This window comes from Akebia trifoliata, chromosome 1 (genome assembly GCF_017979445.1).
Source record: "Akebia trifoliata isolate Shusen 1 chromosome 1, ASM1797944v1, whole genome shotgun sequence".
Taxonomy (NCBI): Eukaryota; Viridiplantae; Streptophyta; class Magnoliopsida; order Ranunculales; family Lardizabalaceae; genus Akebia; species Akebia trifoliata.
The window spans coordinates 33029454-33046599 of record NC_141375.1 but is presented as its reverse complement, the minus strand read 5'-3'; the positions used below and the strand labels follow the sequence as shown (position 1 = coordinate 33046599).

General features: G+C 34.1%; 2 protein-coding genes and 1 pseudogene across 3 annotated transcripts; 2 read left to right on the top strand and 1 right to left on the bottom strand.

Annotated features, from left to right (window-relative positions):
- Positions 1 to 1807: 1807 nt before the first annotated feature.
- LOC147411898 (basic blue protein-like) lies at positions 1808 to 2864 on the top strand. The gene is made up of 2 exons (XM_086456827.1): positions 1808 to 2045; positions 2552 to 2864. Exons 1-2 carry the CDS (start codon positions 1862 to 1864, stop codon positions 2761 to 2763), a joined length of 396 nt encoding a protein of 131 aa, XP_086312953.1. The 5' UTR covers positions 1808 to 1861; the 3' UTR covers positions 2764 to 2864.
- A 4280-nt stretch (positions 2865 to 7144) lies between these two features.
- On the top strand, positions 7145 to 8806 carry LOC147411897 (basic blue protein-like). The gene is made up of 2 exons (XM_086456729.1): positions 7145 to 7929; positions 8507 to 8806. The coding sequence occupies exons 1-2, from the start codon at positions 7746 to 7748 to the stop codon at positions 8716 to 8718; spliced, it is 396 nt and encodes a 131-aa protein (XP_086312855.1). The 5' UTR covers positions 7145 to 7745; the 3' UTR covers positions 8719 to 8806.
- Positions 8807 to 10159: 1353 nt separating this feature from the next.
- LOC147411896 (meiotic recombination protein DMC1 homolog) lies at positions 10160 to 16740 on the bottom strand (annotated as a pseudogene). The gene is made up of 14 exons (XR_015181381.1): positions 16266 to 16740; positions 15311 to 16029; positions 15070 to 15207; positions 13674 to 13765; positions 13521 to 13592; positions 13379 to 13417; positions 13034 to 13091; positions 12872 to 12917; positions 12715 to 12760; positions 11939 to 12000; positions 11674 to 11740; positions 11237 to 11329; positions 11072 to 11140; positions 10160 to 10987 (listed from the first exon to the last, which is right to left on the bottom strand). The product of XR_015181381.1 is annotated as a meiotic recombination protein DMC1 homolog (transcript).
- Positions 16741 to 17146: the final 406 nt, after the last annotated feature.

Here is a 17146-nt window from a genome sequence, read left to right as displayed (position 1 = left end):
CTATGCTGATGCGGTGGTGTACACATAACCATGGAGTGGGATTTTGTTGACAGACGCTTCGGTGACCAACTATGACCACAAAATCCTATTGGAGGATTTTGTGCGACTTTTTATTCAACACACTTTTTTATAATTTATACAAAAACATTCCATTTATTAACTAATTACATAGACCTCCAAAGAACTCAATACACGGTGATTTTGTGTTGAAATATCAAGATTTTAAGGGAAACACTTTCCTTACAAACATAGTAAGATTTAATGCTTACTAAAGGTCGTTTGGCTAAAATGGATTTCCACATCAGCAGTCCAACACCACAGCCTCTAAGCTTCGTCTAAAAACTTGTAATAATAATAATAATAATAAAATAATTAAAATTTATTATTATTATTATTATTATTATTATAATAAAATTGTTTTGAGCCTGATCTAAGGTTTGAAAATCATCGTGTGTATTAAAATTCCTCACAACTCTCAAACTTAAAATTGAAATTCAAAGGTGAAAAATGATTTTTTTATTTTATTTTAGAATTTTGTCCTCAACAATTAACATTGATGTCGAGATACTTTCACAACCTTCCAACCATGTGATTCCCCAACTGCTTTCCTCACTCGAAGATTAGGGACTATCTAGCAATTCGGGTTTCTTGTACGAATGATTCTCCCTAAGGGATGTATACTAGGAAAATGTCAGGTGATGCTTAAGTACTAATGGTGTTCCTTTAATGGGAGAAACCAAGGGTCCTTGGGCTCACTCTGTGACTTTCAAAATCATGATCTGATTCTTTATTGTTGTAGAGAACAAAATTCTATGAATTTTGAAAAAAAAAAAAAAATTTTCTAAAATAAAAAATCATTTTTCACCTTTGAATTTCAATTTTAAGTTTGAGAGTTATGAGGAATTTTGATCCACACGATGATTTTCAAAACTTAAGATTAAGCTCAAAACAATTTCTTATTATTATTATTATGAGTTTTTGGATGAAGCTTAGAGAGTTGTGGTGTTGGACTTCTGCTGTGGTAATCCATTTTAATCAAACGACCCTTAGTAAACATTGTAGAGGACAAAATTTTAAAATAAAAATAAAAAATCATTTTTCACCTTTGAATTTCAATTTTAAATTTGGGAGTTATGAGGAATTTTGATACATATGGTGATTTTCAAAACCTTAGATCAAACTCAAAATAATTTTATTATTATTATTATTATTATTATTATGACAAGTTTTTGGACGAAGCTTAGAGGGCTGTGGTGTTAGACTGTTGATGTGGTAATCCATCTTAGCTAAACGACCCTTAGTAAGCATTAAATCTTACTATGTTTATAAGGGAAGTGTTTCCCTAAAATCTTGATATTTCAATATAAAATCACTACGTATTGAATTCTTTGGAGGTCTGTGTAATTAGTTAATAAATAAAGTACTTTAGTAGAAAATATAAAAAAGTGTGTTGAATAAAAAATCACGCAAAATCCTCCAATAGGATTTTGTGGTCATAGTTGGTCATCGAAGCATCCATCAACAAAATCGCACTCCATAACCATGAATCTTTCAAGTGTATCTCGAGGAAAAACATCTATGGTTTGTACCCACTACCACGTCAGCTAGTGTTGAATGCATTGTCCACGAAGAAGTCAGTTTAGGATTTTCAAAACAAAAATCTCAAGTGTGCATGCATTTTATAGAGTTACACAGATTTACACAGATTTCAAGGCACAGCTACTCCATGTTTTTACCAAACCTACCAATCACCTCAAAAGCCTCTCTATAAATACCGAAGCTTCCCATCATCTCTGTATCATCTCTCTACTCTTCAATTCTTTTCTTTTTTTATATTTATTGTTAGTGTTTCTAGAGAGATATGGCTCAGGTAAGAGGCGGTGCGGTCGTCCCTACTGTTACAGTCCTCCTTCTCCTCCTCAGCTTCAGTTTCCATTTTGAGATTTCTGAGGCAACCGAGTTTGTTGTTGGGGACGATAAAGGTTGGAGCTTTGGAGTTACTACTTGGACCAATGGAAAGGAATTTTTGGCTGGGGATGTGCTTGGTACGTAGTTTGTATCTTTAAAAGATAAAAATACCCTTCTTTATTAATAATAATAGATAAAAAAAAATAGAGAAAGATGGAAGGGTATTTATGTCCTTTAGAGAGCATTTTCTTTGATAATTGATACTCATACTTGAGGGAACCGAGTGGAGCATAGATCTCGCTTCCTCAACTTGTCACGTGACAAGTTCAAGAATCGTAGATCTATACATTTCGAGATAAAAAAATTGCATTTTCCCATGAAAATGTGTATCCCGAGGAAATCCTTGAACTTGTCATGTCAAGAGAGTTGATTTGAGTGTGCCACTTGGGGTAGTCCACTTGGGGTAGTCCGATTATCACTGACTCTTATTATTAGGGTCATGTTTTGACTATGATTAATGAGATAAAATAGGATCCCCACAATGAAAACACGAAATCCAATTATTGGGATTTACACATATCTGGATATTTATTATAATTATTATTTGATTTTATTCTAATTCATATATACTATTTGAACTCAGTATTCAAATACAATTCGACGTTCCACAACGTGATAAAGGTGAGCGAAGATGATTACAATGGTTGCAAGGCGTCGAAGGGGTCCAAGACCTACACTAGTGGAATTGATCATATTGTATTGGGTGAGGGAACTAGCTATTTCCTTTGTGGTATACCTGGACATTGTGATCGTGGAATGAAGATTGCAGCTTATGCGCCTTATGCGAGTGCTTAATATGATGATCATTTGTTCTCAATAAATATATTTAATTTTCAATAAGCAAATAAAATGGCTCTTATTGTGAAAATTAGTTTTCAGATGTCATCACATTGGATAAGGGAATAAAGAGAAAGCCAAGCATGTCTTTCTTCGAATTCTAAAAATGAGCAATAATTAGTAATCTTCTAAGTTGTAGATCTCAAAAATGAGTACTAGTTACACATTCATGATTCAACCATAAGAATTTATATGATTTTGGATAAAATGTTTCATAAGAAAATCAATTTCTTTGAAAATTGATTACGAAATATATGTCTTCTTAAATTTAAAAAAAAAAAAAAAAATTGAAAGGATTTGACTGCTCGAAAAGAAAATTAATTCAAAAAATCAATTTCTTGGGTATTTTATTTTTTATTTATGTCAAGATGGGAAAATTATTTCTTCACAAATGTCTCTTTAAAAGACATAAATACCCTTATTTTTTTCTGATCGTGCACTTGGAAATTGTGTTTCATTGGCAACTACATTCTTGAAGATTTTCCCACTTAATCATGCAATTGCAAACCCAAAAGTTTAAAATATATATATATATATATTTGTAAAACAGTGTTAGAAAACAATGTTTCCAAGTCGTTGGATTTAACGTCAAAAACGGCTTAGATTTCATCTGTCAAACAGCTGGACCCAAACACTCTTTTGTAAAAGAGTTTATATATTTTCACAAAGCTCTCTCCATTTTTCACCTTATTAAAATTAAGTCCAGCTGTTCTCTCTTCAAAACTAACACACGCAAACGGCTTGACAAATGCTTCGAACACCTTCGAACATCTCTTCACCTTTTCTCCTTCATGGTTTTCTCAATTCTCCAACTCATATCTTCATTCAAGGAGTGATTTTATAATCTCTATATCTAATTTTTATTCTCTTAAAATCCCCACTTTGTTTTACATATTTTTATGAAATTAAATAACCCAATTTTTTCTATCCTTTGAGCACATTTTCTATATCCCAAGAAAAATAAAAATAAAAAATCTTTTCTTTTAAAGGCATTTTCAAGGATAATTGAGTGATTAAACTGGCTTGGTTCTTTATTCATATTCCTTAGCAAAACATTTATAAAAACCTTCCAATCATGTAAATTTACCTATTTTTGTTCCACTCTTCTCTTAGAAAAAATCCACCAAATTTTTGTTTTGTTTTGTTTAATTCTCTTGTATTTCTAATCTAAAGAGAGCTCTGGCTGAGATTCAGACATAGAACCACCTTTTCAAAAACCAACACATCATGTAATTGTAATCCTCCTTTTTTAACTTTTCCTGCTCTCCTCTCCTCTCCTTCTCTCTATCTCTCAAAAATGAAAAAAAAAATTATTTGAAAAAAAAACAAAAAAAAAAAACTATTTTTTTATCGTTGAAAGGAGAAATTAAGGATGCTGGAACTTGAGAACAGAACGCCGAACATGTCGGCACCTGTGATGTCGGGGACACCAGGAGGGCCACTGTTTTCTGGACAAATGCTTCAAAGGTGTTCGAAGCATTTATCAAGCCGTTTGTGTGTGTTAGTTCTGAAGAGAGAACCTTAATTTTAATAAGATGAAAAATGGAGAGAACTTTGTGAAAATATATAAACTCTTTTACAAAAGAGTATTTAGGTTCCAGCTGTTTGACTGATGAAATCTAAGCTATTTGTGACGCTAAATCCAACGACTTGAAAACATTGTTTTCTAACACTGTTTTACAAACGTCCCTCGAACCGTCCCCATATATATATATAGGGAAATGTTCAGCACCCAACCATTTACCCAACAATTTGTCCAACATGTTTTGTCCTTCATGGGTTAGAAATTTAGGAATTGGCTGAGTTTTGGTGAGAATGATCACTATGGTGAGGAGATCATCCTCACCAAAAATCAGCCCATTCCAAAACTTCTAACCCCATCAAAAATGATTTATAAAAAATGGATGGTCCATTATTTTTCAACTTGTAAACATGGGGTTAGAAATTTTGGAATGGGCTGATTTTTGGGTGAGGATGATCTTCTCACCATAGAGATCATCCTCACCAAAAATCAGCCATTCCAAAACTTCTAACCCATGTAGGACAAAACATGTTGGGTAAATGAGTGGGTGCTGAATGGACCCATATATATATATATATATATATATATCCAATTTTGGCAACATCTTTACCTATACTCCTTCAAACTTTAGAAGGCCAAAAATGTTACGACTTCTACATTTAACCTTACTATTACCAAGGTTATATTAGTTAATATAAATAATAAAAAATAGCTGATAATATATTAAATGATAAATATGATATAATTTTTTAAATAATTATAATAAAAATTAATCATGCAAAAATCCTACTAGTATAATTGAGAGTGCATTGCACATACGTGGTACCTATTTTCTTGTTGATTTAAAAATCACGAGTTACATGCTTCTTTTTTCAAAATAAAAAGACTTGATACAATATGAATTTTCATTTGTATAATAAAATATAATTGTGGGTACCACTCCAACTAAAAATTTGTGGGGTATAAATGTCCTCTCCAACTATAATTTTGGAATAGAGTCCACTTTATTATCTTTTATTTGCACGTCTTCAATTTTATTGTTTTTTATCTTCTATCCCTTTTTAATGAGTACACATTTGTGGTTAACAAATTTTTGTGCTAAGATGATGAATCAATGGCACGACGCCATATGTATTGCGAACACAAGTGTGATTGATTGGTGGAGAGAAAATTTAGGGAGAAATTTTTTGAACTGTTTAAGTTTCCATTTTAGGTAATTTTCAATACACAGGGTGTCATATCATCTGTTCATTAGCAAATGTGTACTCCCTTTTAATACCAAATGCGTACTCCCTTTTAATAATATCTTTTCTAGGGGTGTCAATGGATGGCCGAAATCCGAATTCGAATTCGAAATTTTCGGATATCGGATTCGGATTCGGATTCAGATGTCAGTTTAACATTCAAATAAGTTTCAAATACGAATTCGGATAATGCGATATCTGATTCGATGATATCCACTCCGATAAAAATATATATATTATGTATTTATGTTTTACAACAAAACTTATATATGTATATATATTGTGTTATGTATTCGTGTTTTACAACAAAATTTTATTTTTTTAACTTTATCTTATCTCAAACCTTCAAACATGAAAAACCAGACGAACAGTTGTGAAGAACCAGATAAACAGTTGTTACAATCGAAACCACTGTCTTCTCCGGCCAACGGCCATCTCTCTCTCTCTCTCTCCGATCTGAATCAATCGGAGTGTTTTTTCGAAGAAATTGTGGGTTTCGACTGTGCGAACTCCGACACGTCTTCTCCTCCCGACGAGCATCCATGTACATTCTCTCTCTCTCTCTCTCTCTCTCTCTCCGATCTGAACGAGTCAGAGTGATTTTTCGGATAAAATTTGTGGGTTTCGACTGTGTGTACTCCGACAAATTGAAGAAGACGAACTTTTGTAGGATTTTTTATCGGATCGGATATCAGATATATTTTTCGGATTCCAATTCGAATTCGGATAGTATTATTTTTTTTCGGATTCGAATTCGAATATAGCACTATCCGATCGGATATCTATCCGTTGACAGCCCTAATCTTTTCAATTATTATCTTTCCGCTTTTACCTTTTTTTCCAATAATATACCTCTAATTTTACTATCTTTCCTTTTTTACCTCTTTAATCCTCCTTAATGTCTTTCATTTTCTCTCCCTTTCTTATTAATACATATTCAATTTTATTATTTTTCCTCTTTTACCCTCTTAACCTCAAAGATTTTTAATAATGTCTTTCCAACTTTATTCCTTTTTTCATTTTTTACCCTTTTAACCTCAAAGATTTTTAATAATGCCTCTTCAGCTTTATTCCTTTTTTTCATTTTTTACCCTCTTAACCTCAAAGAAAATACTCGTGTCATAGGTATGAGCAAACTCTAGTGCATATATAATAGTCACAAAACAAACACTCAAATAAAAAATTATGTTCTGATTAAGATTGGAGTAGGATGATCTTCACTAGAACAAAACTTTTGATTTGAATGTCTGTTTTGTTATTGTTATACGTTCATTTGGGGTATTTCACGATCACGACACTTGAAGATCTATTAATTGAAACATAACTTTTGATTTGAACCGAACAAAGCACCAAAGCCATCGATTTAGTTTGATTTTCCATTTGAACTAGACAAAGTTTCACCCCCGAGTATAAAGTAGTGAATTAGAGCACAAAGCTTAAAAATAAATGTCAAATACTTTGGACTCGTTATTATTTTGAATATGCAGTCGTAAGGGCAAACTCTTGAAATTAAAGAAAAAATTTCAAAGATCTTTATTAACTTTTAAATATTAAGAACAAGATGGAATTTTTAGTGAGGTTGAAGATGATGGATTTGAACCACCTCGAAAACATCATTTGTATAATCCCAAAAACAAATCAATTTTATTTTACCAATTTTCATGAACTTTCCAAATCAATCCAAGTGATAATCCATTACCAAAAATGGGTTATTGTGATCAATCCCTAGGGAATGTTTTCAAATCTTGGCCGTTCTTTAAGATACTAAAAGTTTCCTAAAAACGCATAAAATCTAAGCTGTTCTACACTGACTTCATACGACACTGTGTTATATCACAGTGCTGATGTGGTGGTGTACACAGAACCATATATCTTTTCAACTGTATCTCGAGGAAAAGCATCTATGATTTTGTACCCACTGCCACGTCAGAAAGTGTTGAATGCATTATCCAAAAACAAGTCAGTTTAGGATTTTCAAAAAAAAAATGTCAAGCATGCAGTTTATGGATTTACACAGATTTGAAGGCTCACCTACTACATGTTTTTACCAAACCTACCAATCACCTCAAAAGCCTCTCTATAAATACCGAAGCTTCCCATCATCTTTGTATCATCTCTCTACTCTTCATTTCTTTTCTTTTTTTTAAATTTATTGTTAGTGTTTCTAGAGAGATATGGCTCAGGTAAGAGGCGGTGCGGTCGTCCCTACTGTTACAGTCCTCCTTCTCCTCCTCAGCTTCAGTTTCCATTTTGAGATTTCTGAGGCAACCGAGTTTGTTGTTGGGGACGATAAAGGTTGGAGCTTTGGAGTTGATACTTGGTCCAATGGAAGGGAATTTGCGGCTGGGGATGTGCTTGGTACGTAGTTTGTATCTTTAAAGATAAAAATACCCTTCTTTATTGATAATAATAGATAAAAAAATATTGAAAGATGGAAGGGTATTTATGTCCTTTAGAGAGTATTTTTTTTTATAATTGATACTCATATTTGAGGGAACCGAGTATTCCAAAGAGCACATATCTCGATTTTCAAACTTGTCACGTCAGGTAATTGATTGAGTATGTCACGTGAGCTAGTCAGATTATCATAACTCTTATTAGAATCATGATAATCTACTATTTCACGTGGCACACTCAATCGATTATTTTGATATGAGAAATTCAAGAATCGTAGATGTATACATCTCGAGATACAAAATTGAATTTCCCCATAAAAATGTGTATCCCGAGAAAATCTTCGAATTTGCCATGTCAAGAGAGTCGATTGAGTGTGCCACTTGGGGTAGCCCGATTATTTTGATGATGATTAATGAGATAAAATACAATCCCGACAATGAAAGCACGAAATCCAATTTCTAAGATTTACACATGTCTTGATATTTATTATAATTATTATTTGATTTTATTCTAATTCGTATATACTATTTGATCTCAGTATTCAAATACAATTCGACATTCCACAACGTGATAAAGGTGAACAAAGTTGATTACGATAGTTGCAAGGCGTCGAAGGGGTCCAAGACCTACACTAGTGGAAATGATCGTTTTGTATTGATTGAGGGTCTTAGCTATTTCCTTTGTGGTATACCCGGACACTGTGATCGTGGAATGAAGATTGAGGCTTATGCGGCTTATGCGAGTGCTTAATATGATGATCATTTGTTCTAGATAAATATATTTAATTTTCAATAAGCAAATAAAAGGGCTCTTGTTGTGAAAATTAGTTTTCAGATGTCATCATATTGGATAAGGGAATAAAGAGAAAGCCAAGCATGTCTTTCTTCAAATTCTAAAAATGAGCAATAATTAGTAATCTTCCAAGTTGTAGATCTCAAAAATAAGTACTAGTTACACATTCATGATTCAACCATGAGAATTTATATGATTTTGGATAAAATGTTTCATAAGAAAATCAATTTCTTTGAAAATTGATTACGAAATATATGTTTCTTAAAAACTATTTGAAAGGGTTTGACTGCTCGAAAAGAAAATTAATTTAAAAAAAATCAATTTCTTGGATTTTTTATTATTTATTTCTGTTAAGATGGGAAAATCGTTTTCTCACAAATGTATCTTTAAAAGACATAAATACCCTTCTTTTTTTCTGATCGTACACCTAGAAATTGCGTTTTCATTGGCAACTACATTCTTAAAGATTTCCCCACTTAATCATGCAAGTGCAAAGCCTAAAGTTTAAAAAAAAAATCTATAACCAATTTTGGCAACATCTTTACCTATACTCCTCCAAACTTTGGAAGGCCAAAAATGTTACCACTTCTACATTGAACCTTACTATCACCAAGGTCATATTAGTTAATATTAATAATAAAAAAAATAGTTGATAATATCACTACAGTAAAATAGGGCTATAGCGACGGTCGCGACCGTCTCTATAGGTCCAAAATACCGTCGCAAAAGCATCTAGCAACAGCCAATGGGGCCGTCGGTAGTCGTCGCTAATAGTCCCATCGCTAAATGTTATATCGACGGCGAACACAGAAACGTCGTTAGATATATGACTTATAGCGACAGCCGCTATTGGCCGTCGCTACAGGGTAGTCTTTTTTTAAAAAAAATATTTATCCTTCAGCTACGGTTTTGGCCTGGCCGTCGCTATAGAAGCTTTTGAAAAAAAAAAATTTAATTTTATACCAACCCCCTCATGTATTGCTGAATATTGGAGATGCCCCTATGTTTTGAAATAGATGACCTCGACCCCAACTATCAATATAAAAAGACTCAAATACCCACTCTACTAGAGCTCATAGGGTTACTCTTGCAGACTAATATAAATTCTCACAGAATCCAACTCACGTGCACACACACATACACACACGCACAAACATACACACACGGGCGCACACATACACATACACTCCAACTCACACACACACAAGTGCGCACACATACACACATGCGCACAAACACACAAACACGAGCACACATACACACATGCGCACAAACACACAAACACGAACGCACACACACACATAAAATATTGTTCTTTTCTGTAGAAACATTTATTTATCAATAAATCCCTAAAAAATAGTACAAAAAAGAGAGAGATACATAGAGTTAAAGATGAAGATACATGAAACTTTCAAATATTAATAAATTTAGCTCAAATGAAGTCCAGAAATTCTCACAGACTGCTTATAAGATACAAATAAGAAAAAATTGAAAGAACTTGAGAAGTTGTTACCCGGAATCAGTGGAGTAGTCATAGAGCTTTCCTTTACTTGAAAAGACAATCAAAGAAACATCAGCACGCAAAGAACTGAGGTCTCATGAGCTTTCGTTTTGAAAACGTAACTTGTCGATTGATCTTGTTTTCGATCCGCTTCAACTAAACCTTACCTCTCCCCATTCTTTCTCTCTCTTACTCTTCTTTTTTTTTTTTTCTAGAAATCTCCCAAAGAGAGATTAAAAAAACATGGAAAAATCAAAGTGAAGGAAGAAAGTTTGCAATGTTTAATAGCATATACCTTAACAGTTTTTGCCATCAAACATCTCCATCAGTTAACCAAGTTTGCAATGTTTAATAGTATGATCTTCAAGGTGGGAAAGTAGTTATGGCACCACAATGAAGGTAGAAATGGGATTTGTATAAATACAAACCGGGCCATCCTCATACTTTCAGATTCTACAAATGGGTATCCTAATTCTTCTAGTATGAATTATACATCAGAGTCATAATGGGTTAACTGTAAATTCTATATGTTAATCTTGGTTAGATTGGTGTACAACTACAAACAGATCTTCTTAAGCATTAGGATCAACTTCCAAGTTCCAACTTGAAATTTAAGAAGATTGTTCAGGGTGGCGAATGTTAGTTACCTTGGTTGGTCATGTAGACTGCAACATTGAACTCCTCAGCTATCTTTGTTAGACGAGAGAGCATCTGCGCCAGCTTTTGCTGCAAATTTGTGTGCGAGTCAGCAAATAGACAAGACATGTCATGAATTTCATAAAATTCAGAAAAATATATTGATGAACTAACTTGGCGCTCTGCAAGTTCGCCTCGTCCAGGGAAATCCACTCGAAAGAGGGCGATGACTGAATCAACAATCTGCAGATGCAAAGATACATGTCTCTAGGAAATCTGTATTTTTTTTTAAATGTTAGATGGAGGCCTCTTACGAAAATAATACAAGTAGTGACTCACCAGTAGTCTGAAAGGTCCTTCAGACATTTTGGCAGCCAGTCCAAGGAGCAGGTTGTACTGGTGCTCGTAAGTGTAAGCACGAGCATAGATGATCTTTAAGCATTCACAAGCAACAAACATCGTTAATGGTTTTACATCCATATTACGTACATCTTTGTGGTGTGTGTGCAAAGATTTGTGACTTTAAATTCTTAGGAGTTCGAACACGATGAGTGGATCATGATCAATTGTTTTTTCGCAATCTCATCAAATGAATAGTTGTAAAACAATGTCATTATCATTATATAGTTGATCCTACAGACAATGTGATTATATCGTACAATGGGATTCTCAACTAAGATATCTAAGGAAGCCCAGTAATTGAATGGTTCTGATCCCTTAAATGTATTTCTTAATATAAAGAATATAGAAAACAGGAAAAGTGCTGTCTTCCTTACATTGTCCAGGACAGCTCCAGCGTCCATGCCAAACCTCTCAGCAATTGGCACAATGCGATCTGGTCGACTGTAAGTTGCATGGTTAAAGACTTCCAAAGCATATAATAATAGTAAAAAAACACAATCTTTGTGGACCGCATCCGAAAATGGAGTTCAATTTTAAATTTTGACCGAGTAATTTTTAGTTTTTCAGCTCAGCATGCACCGCGCCAATGAGACCTGCCCGGATAAAAAATTAACAATAGATATAGAGAAAAAAGGATACAAAGTTCCTTCGGTGTCAATATAAGCCACTTTTCCGTTCCCTCCGCGCATGCTATTGGGAAGCTGCAATATGTTTTGAGAAGAAAGGTAAACTACCATCATACAATATTGGAAAAAACAATTGGAGCAGTTTATGTTTAATGTTTCACGTAGAGGTGGATCAACACTGCTCCTAAAAATCTACTGTAACTAATTGGTAAATCGAGGATAATGTACTGTTAAAATGCACAAGAGTATTAGTATCATTTCAAATCATAGAAGTTTTCATAGAGAAATTGGAATGACAAGGTGGGTGAAAGCAAGTAGAGCTAGATTTGGGACCAAGTCAATGAGAATCAGATCTGACCTGCAGCCGATCTGATAAGCATTGGATCCAGACTCTTGTTGATAGGGTTTTTATTGGATCTTAATATTAAGATCCAAACCAAATCCTATAGAAATTGGACCACTTCTAGAACAGGTCAAACTCCATTTGGGATACAAACTTTAAATAAAGTTTCATTTATGGAATTGATATATTTCTTGCATTTTATCCGATCGAGACTCAATCAGATCAAGACATGGTTGATCCATGACCGATCCAATAATCCATTGGATTGCAATCTTATTGGCATCCAAATCTCCATCTATGTTTATTGGATATGAAAGGATCTGATTATTATTATTATTACTATTAATAGTTATTTTAAAACAGATTGCAATTATAAATATAAAATTATAAATAATTTTAAAAACAACACCATGTGAAATATAGTACGAGTTGGGCCAGTATGGAACCTGTGTGGAGATGCATAAAGTATGCGCGAGCTGAGTTTTCCCCGATCTGACGTGTGAAAACGACAAATAATTTGAAAAAGGTTTAAGTTATGAACAAGATCAAATTAAGGGTCATAAACAACATTTGGCGGGAAAATAAAACTTCAATGTTTCTTACCGGAATTCCCCAAAAGCTTCTGTAATCGACATAGTCTCGATCCCACCTTCAAAAATACAGCCGCATTACAAAGAAATAAATCAACAAAAAATATAAAAGATGATTCAACCCTAACAATGACAGAAAATTTTCCTCAAATTATAAAGTTCATTTAAAAATTACCACCTAAGAGTTCATCAAGGGCCTGGCTTCCTGTTGTTCTTCGAACCACCGACTTTCTCTATAGTCAAAACCACACTTTAGCTTTTGATCCTTCAGGACATGAATTTTTATAGTTATATTAATTTTGCTAAATTGCTCCTTTATTTCAAGAACAAAACTGGATTCAGAGGAGCGATGCATCGTCAAAATCATGGATGACGCGTCCATCTACATAAAAGCGCGGCATGAAAAAGAAGATAAATGTTCAAATCTCATACATCGGCTCAACTCGTCTGGCTCCAGTTTCGCCTCAACGCACATGTTAGTATTTTTCAATTTCAAAACCTACAGAGATTTTGATCTTACTCTGAGCAGGGCATCGCTTCCAGTTATGTAACCAAAATTCTGGGGGAAAATGAAAATTAGTTAAGACAGTAATGCAGATGCATACAGAACTGAAAAGAATCGCAAATTTAGCTTATAGTTTTGGAGAGTTTTGAGCTCTAACCACTATTTTTTAGGCCGCTTCACAGATCTTATCGACCTTCGCCTCCGATAATCCCTTTATACCAGTTAAGTTCTGCAGAAAGATCTTAATGCTTAAAAATCTGGCTAAAATTTTCACTGAAATTCCGACATCAAACTCAGAACTCTTTTTCACCTTTTTCGTGTGCATCATCAAGCCATTGCAGGTGTAGATCCCAGCATCTTGAAGTTTCTTGATATCGCCAGCATTGATTCCCTGTGCAATTACTGCAAAAGAAGCAGAATGTTAGACAGAAATGCTAAAAAGAGAGAAAAATTAGTTGAAGTTATGCTGATTCGATTAAATGAAGTAAAATCTGTTGAATTTCTACGGATCCAGATCGATCAGATTAAAGTTCAAGATCTCCATCGATCGATGCAGTTAAAAGTGAAATTCTACTTCATAGGAAAGCTATATTGATTGAACTGGATTCCATGTGCATTTTTCAAGGTCTAAAGGGGATTTGGAAGTGTTGGTGTTCTTCTAACCAACTTCCAAGAAGATTATCCATTTCCTTGGCGACACGCTTCATTGTTCTTATATACTCTTGAAAGTCCAGCCATTGGACACATGGAACTGCATCTGACACAACAAACACCCCCCGAGAGGTACATACATTCTGTAATAGCCCTTTGTACACCATCTCGGGCTTCTGCACTACCTAAACATTTCTTCCCAGCCATCAACATGGTGATCACATTCAAAGTAAAATCCTCGAACCACTTCTTCATCTCAACCTTGATCGGTTGACCCTCGTTCTTCACCCATTGTGAGTACAATTCTTTAATGCTTGTGTCAACCTACGTGGCCGGCACATGCTTGAACATCTCAAGGCGTCAGCTGTATAAAAGTTCTAGTGTGACAAGTTTGCATATCTCAAGCCAATATGGACCAAAGGTGATGTTCCAATTACTGCATAATTGAAGCTATTTACCTTTCCATGACATTATTCGAATGCGATCATTGGTGGTAAAGCATTCCTTAATGAGCTCCGAATTACTCACAATGACAATGCAATGAACGCCAAGCCCGAGGTGAAGGCTGGACCATATTTATTAGCCATGGCTCCTAGTGCTCAGGCAAATGAGTCTTAACCTTGTAACAAATGAAGGTGACCTATAAATGGCCAAGCACCAGCCAGTTCTGGGGCTTCAATACCCTTAGGTTTAGGACGCTTAGTACTCTTTCTCCATATATTGTAGAAAAAGATTAGGGCAATAAGAACACCAGCAATTACTTGTGGAATTAGGAGGAGAAGAGCCATTACATTTACACAGGAAATTGATATTTTTTGGAAGACAAGCCTTTTCTTTTTTTATAGACAGAGTGGGAAACCTCAATTCCTGGAGTTGGTAATTTTATCCAACTCCTTGTTCTCTTTTTGCCATGTGGTATAATTTTGGAGCCCATTTATAAATAGATAAACAAAATAGAGAGACATACAAACAAGTTTACTCTAGAACTGAAATTAGATTTCTAATTGATTTAAAATAGAAACTAATTGCAATTTTCAACAAAATAAATTACTGACCTTCATGCTTTCCATGAAAATTCTCCTCTTTGGGTGAAGAAATTGGTTCGTTTTCAGCTTCTATGTTGTCTGCATTAGTCGAGGTGACTGATGCTTCTGAAGGTTTGTTTGGTTTTTCAATATCAATAGTATCTTGCTCTGCATTAATCCATTAGTAACTATTAGCACATTATGAGTTCTGATTTTAATTAGTTGTGAACTTGAAACTGAATAAACAGTTGACCATCATCAAGTAACATACCTTGCAACCCAGACACATTGTTGTTGTCCATCTCATTGAAAAAATTCAAAAACCAACTTACATGAAAAAAGTTGAGCTGGATGAGTGGTTAAACCAGGGAAAAATTAGAATAAAACCTAATAGAGTCAGTTAAGATAGGTCTGATCATATGCAAAGAAGACTAATAATAACATCAATGAGAAGCCCTTTGGTGCAAAAAATTCTCTAAAGGAAGGCTGAGAATGATGTGGATGGCGATAGTAAGAAAATTTATGAACACACATGCCTTACAATCAGGAACTTATTCGAAAGATGTGAAAAATAAATTTTCAACTCTTAAATTACTTCAAGAACTTAGAAAATTCTTACACTAAAAAGCAAAACAGACATAAATAAGTTTCAGTAGAATTGAAATCAAAAGCATCAGAAATAACAGATATTAGAATTATAATGCTTTACATTGGTCTACAAGCTAGAAAGGTGAATCTACTATTTCGAGAAATGACAATGATCTAACAAATTCAAGTAAATAGATTTACCATAAACAAAAAATAATAAAAAGCAGCTGCACATTGCATTTCGGGAAAGAAAAAAAAAATTTAACCATAAACTCAACTGAAATCTGATTTCGTCCCAAAAGCGATTGAAATCAGATCTGAAGTACAATGAATAAAATCTTTAAAAACCTGTATTTCGGTGCTGAAACTCAACTGAGTTGATCCCCTCTCCATGTTAAAAACCTAGAAAATGAAATCAAGAGTTTAAGGTTAGATTGCTACACCATAATCAAAAGTACCACTTTCTATGATTAAAATCTTAGCTATAAAAATGAGAAATTAGGGTTTTGGTTTGAAACTGAATCAAAAATTAAATTAAAAGTATGGAAATTGGGATTTTGGTTTGCAATCGAACCAAAATTTGAATCAACACTATAAAAATTATGATTGTACAGAGAGAGAGAGAGAGAGAGCTCAACCTATAGAGATCAGTGAGGAGTTTGAGATGAGAGAGAGATCGAGAAATCAGCATCGATGTCGAGTTTGAGATGAGAGAGAGATCGAGAGATCAGCGTCACAGAGAGATCAACGTCGATGTCGAGTTTGAGGATGAGAGAGAGATCGAGAGATCAGCATCGATGTCAAGTTTGAGGATGAGAGAGAGATCAAGAGATCAGCGTCGATGTCGAGAGAGATCGAGAGATCAGCGTCGATGTCGAGAGAGATCGAGAGATCAGCGTCAATGTCGAGTTTGAGGATGAGAGTCGAAGACATCAGCGTTGATTTTTGAGGGTGAGAGTGAGACGGAGAGATCAGTGTTGATGTCAAGGGTGAGAGCCAGTGCTTCCATCTGAGACGAGAGTGACTGACTGGGTTGGGTTTTAGATGACTCTACAACGACGGTCAAAATATGACCGTAACTAAAAGTCGTCCCTATAGCTAATTTTTCCTGTAGTGTATATTAAATGATAAACATGAAATAAATTTTTTAAATAATTATAATAAAAATTGATCATGCATAAGTCCTACTAGTATATTTGAGAGTGAAATGTACATACGTGGTACTTATTTTCTTGTTGATTTAAAAATCAAGAATTACGTGCTTCTTTTTTAAAATAAAAAGACTTGATACAATATAAATTTTCATTTGTATAATAAAACATAATTGTGGTCACCACTCTAACTAAAAATTTGTGGGGGATAAATGTCTCCTCCAATTATAATTTTAGAGTGGAGTCCACTTTATTATGTTTCATCTTCACCCCTTAAATTTTATTGTCTTTTATCTCCTCTTTCATTTTAATAATATCTTTCTAATTAGTATACTTTCTCTTTTACTCATGTTTCAATAATATACCTC

Excerpts from the sequence above, each read along its gene's own strand:
- LOC147411897 (XM_086456729.1), top strand. The coding sequence starts at position 7,746 with ATGGCTCAGGTAAGAGGCGGTGCGGTCGTCCCTACTGTTACAGTCCTC. Across the intron at positions 7,930-8,506 it reads TGCGGCTGGGGATGTGCTTG|TATTCAAATACAATTCGACA; the intron begins GTACGTAGTTTG and ends ATTTGATCTCAG.
- LOC147411898 (XM_086456827.1), top strand. The coding sequence starts at position 1,862 with ATGGCTCAGGTAAGAGGCGGTGCGGTCGTCCCTACTGTTACAGTCCTC. Across the intron at positions 2,046-2,551 it reads TTTGGCTGGGGATGTGCTTG|TATTCAAATACAATTCGACG; the intron begins GTACGTAGTTTG and ends ATTTGAACTCAG.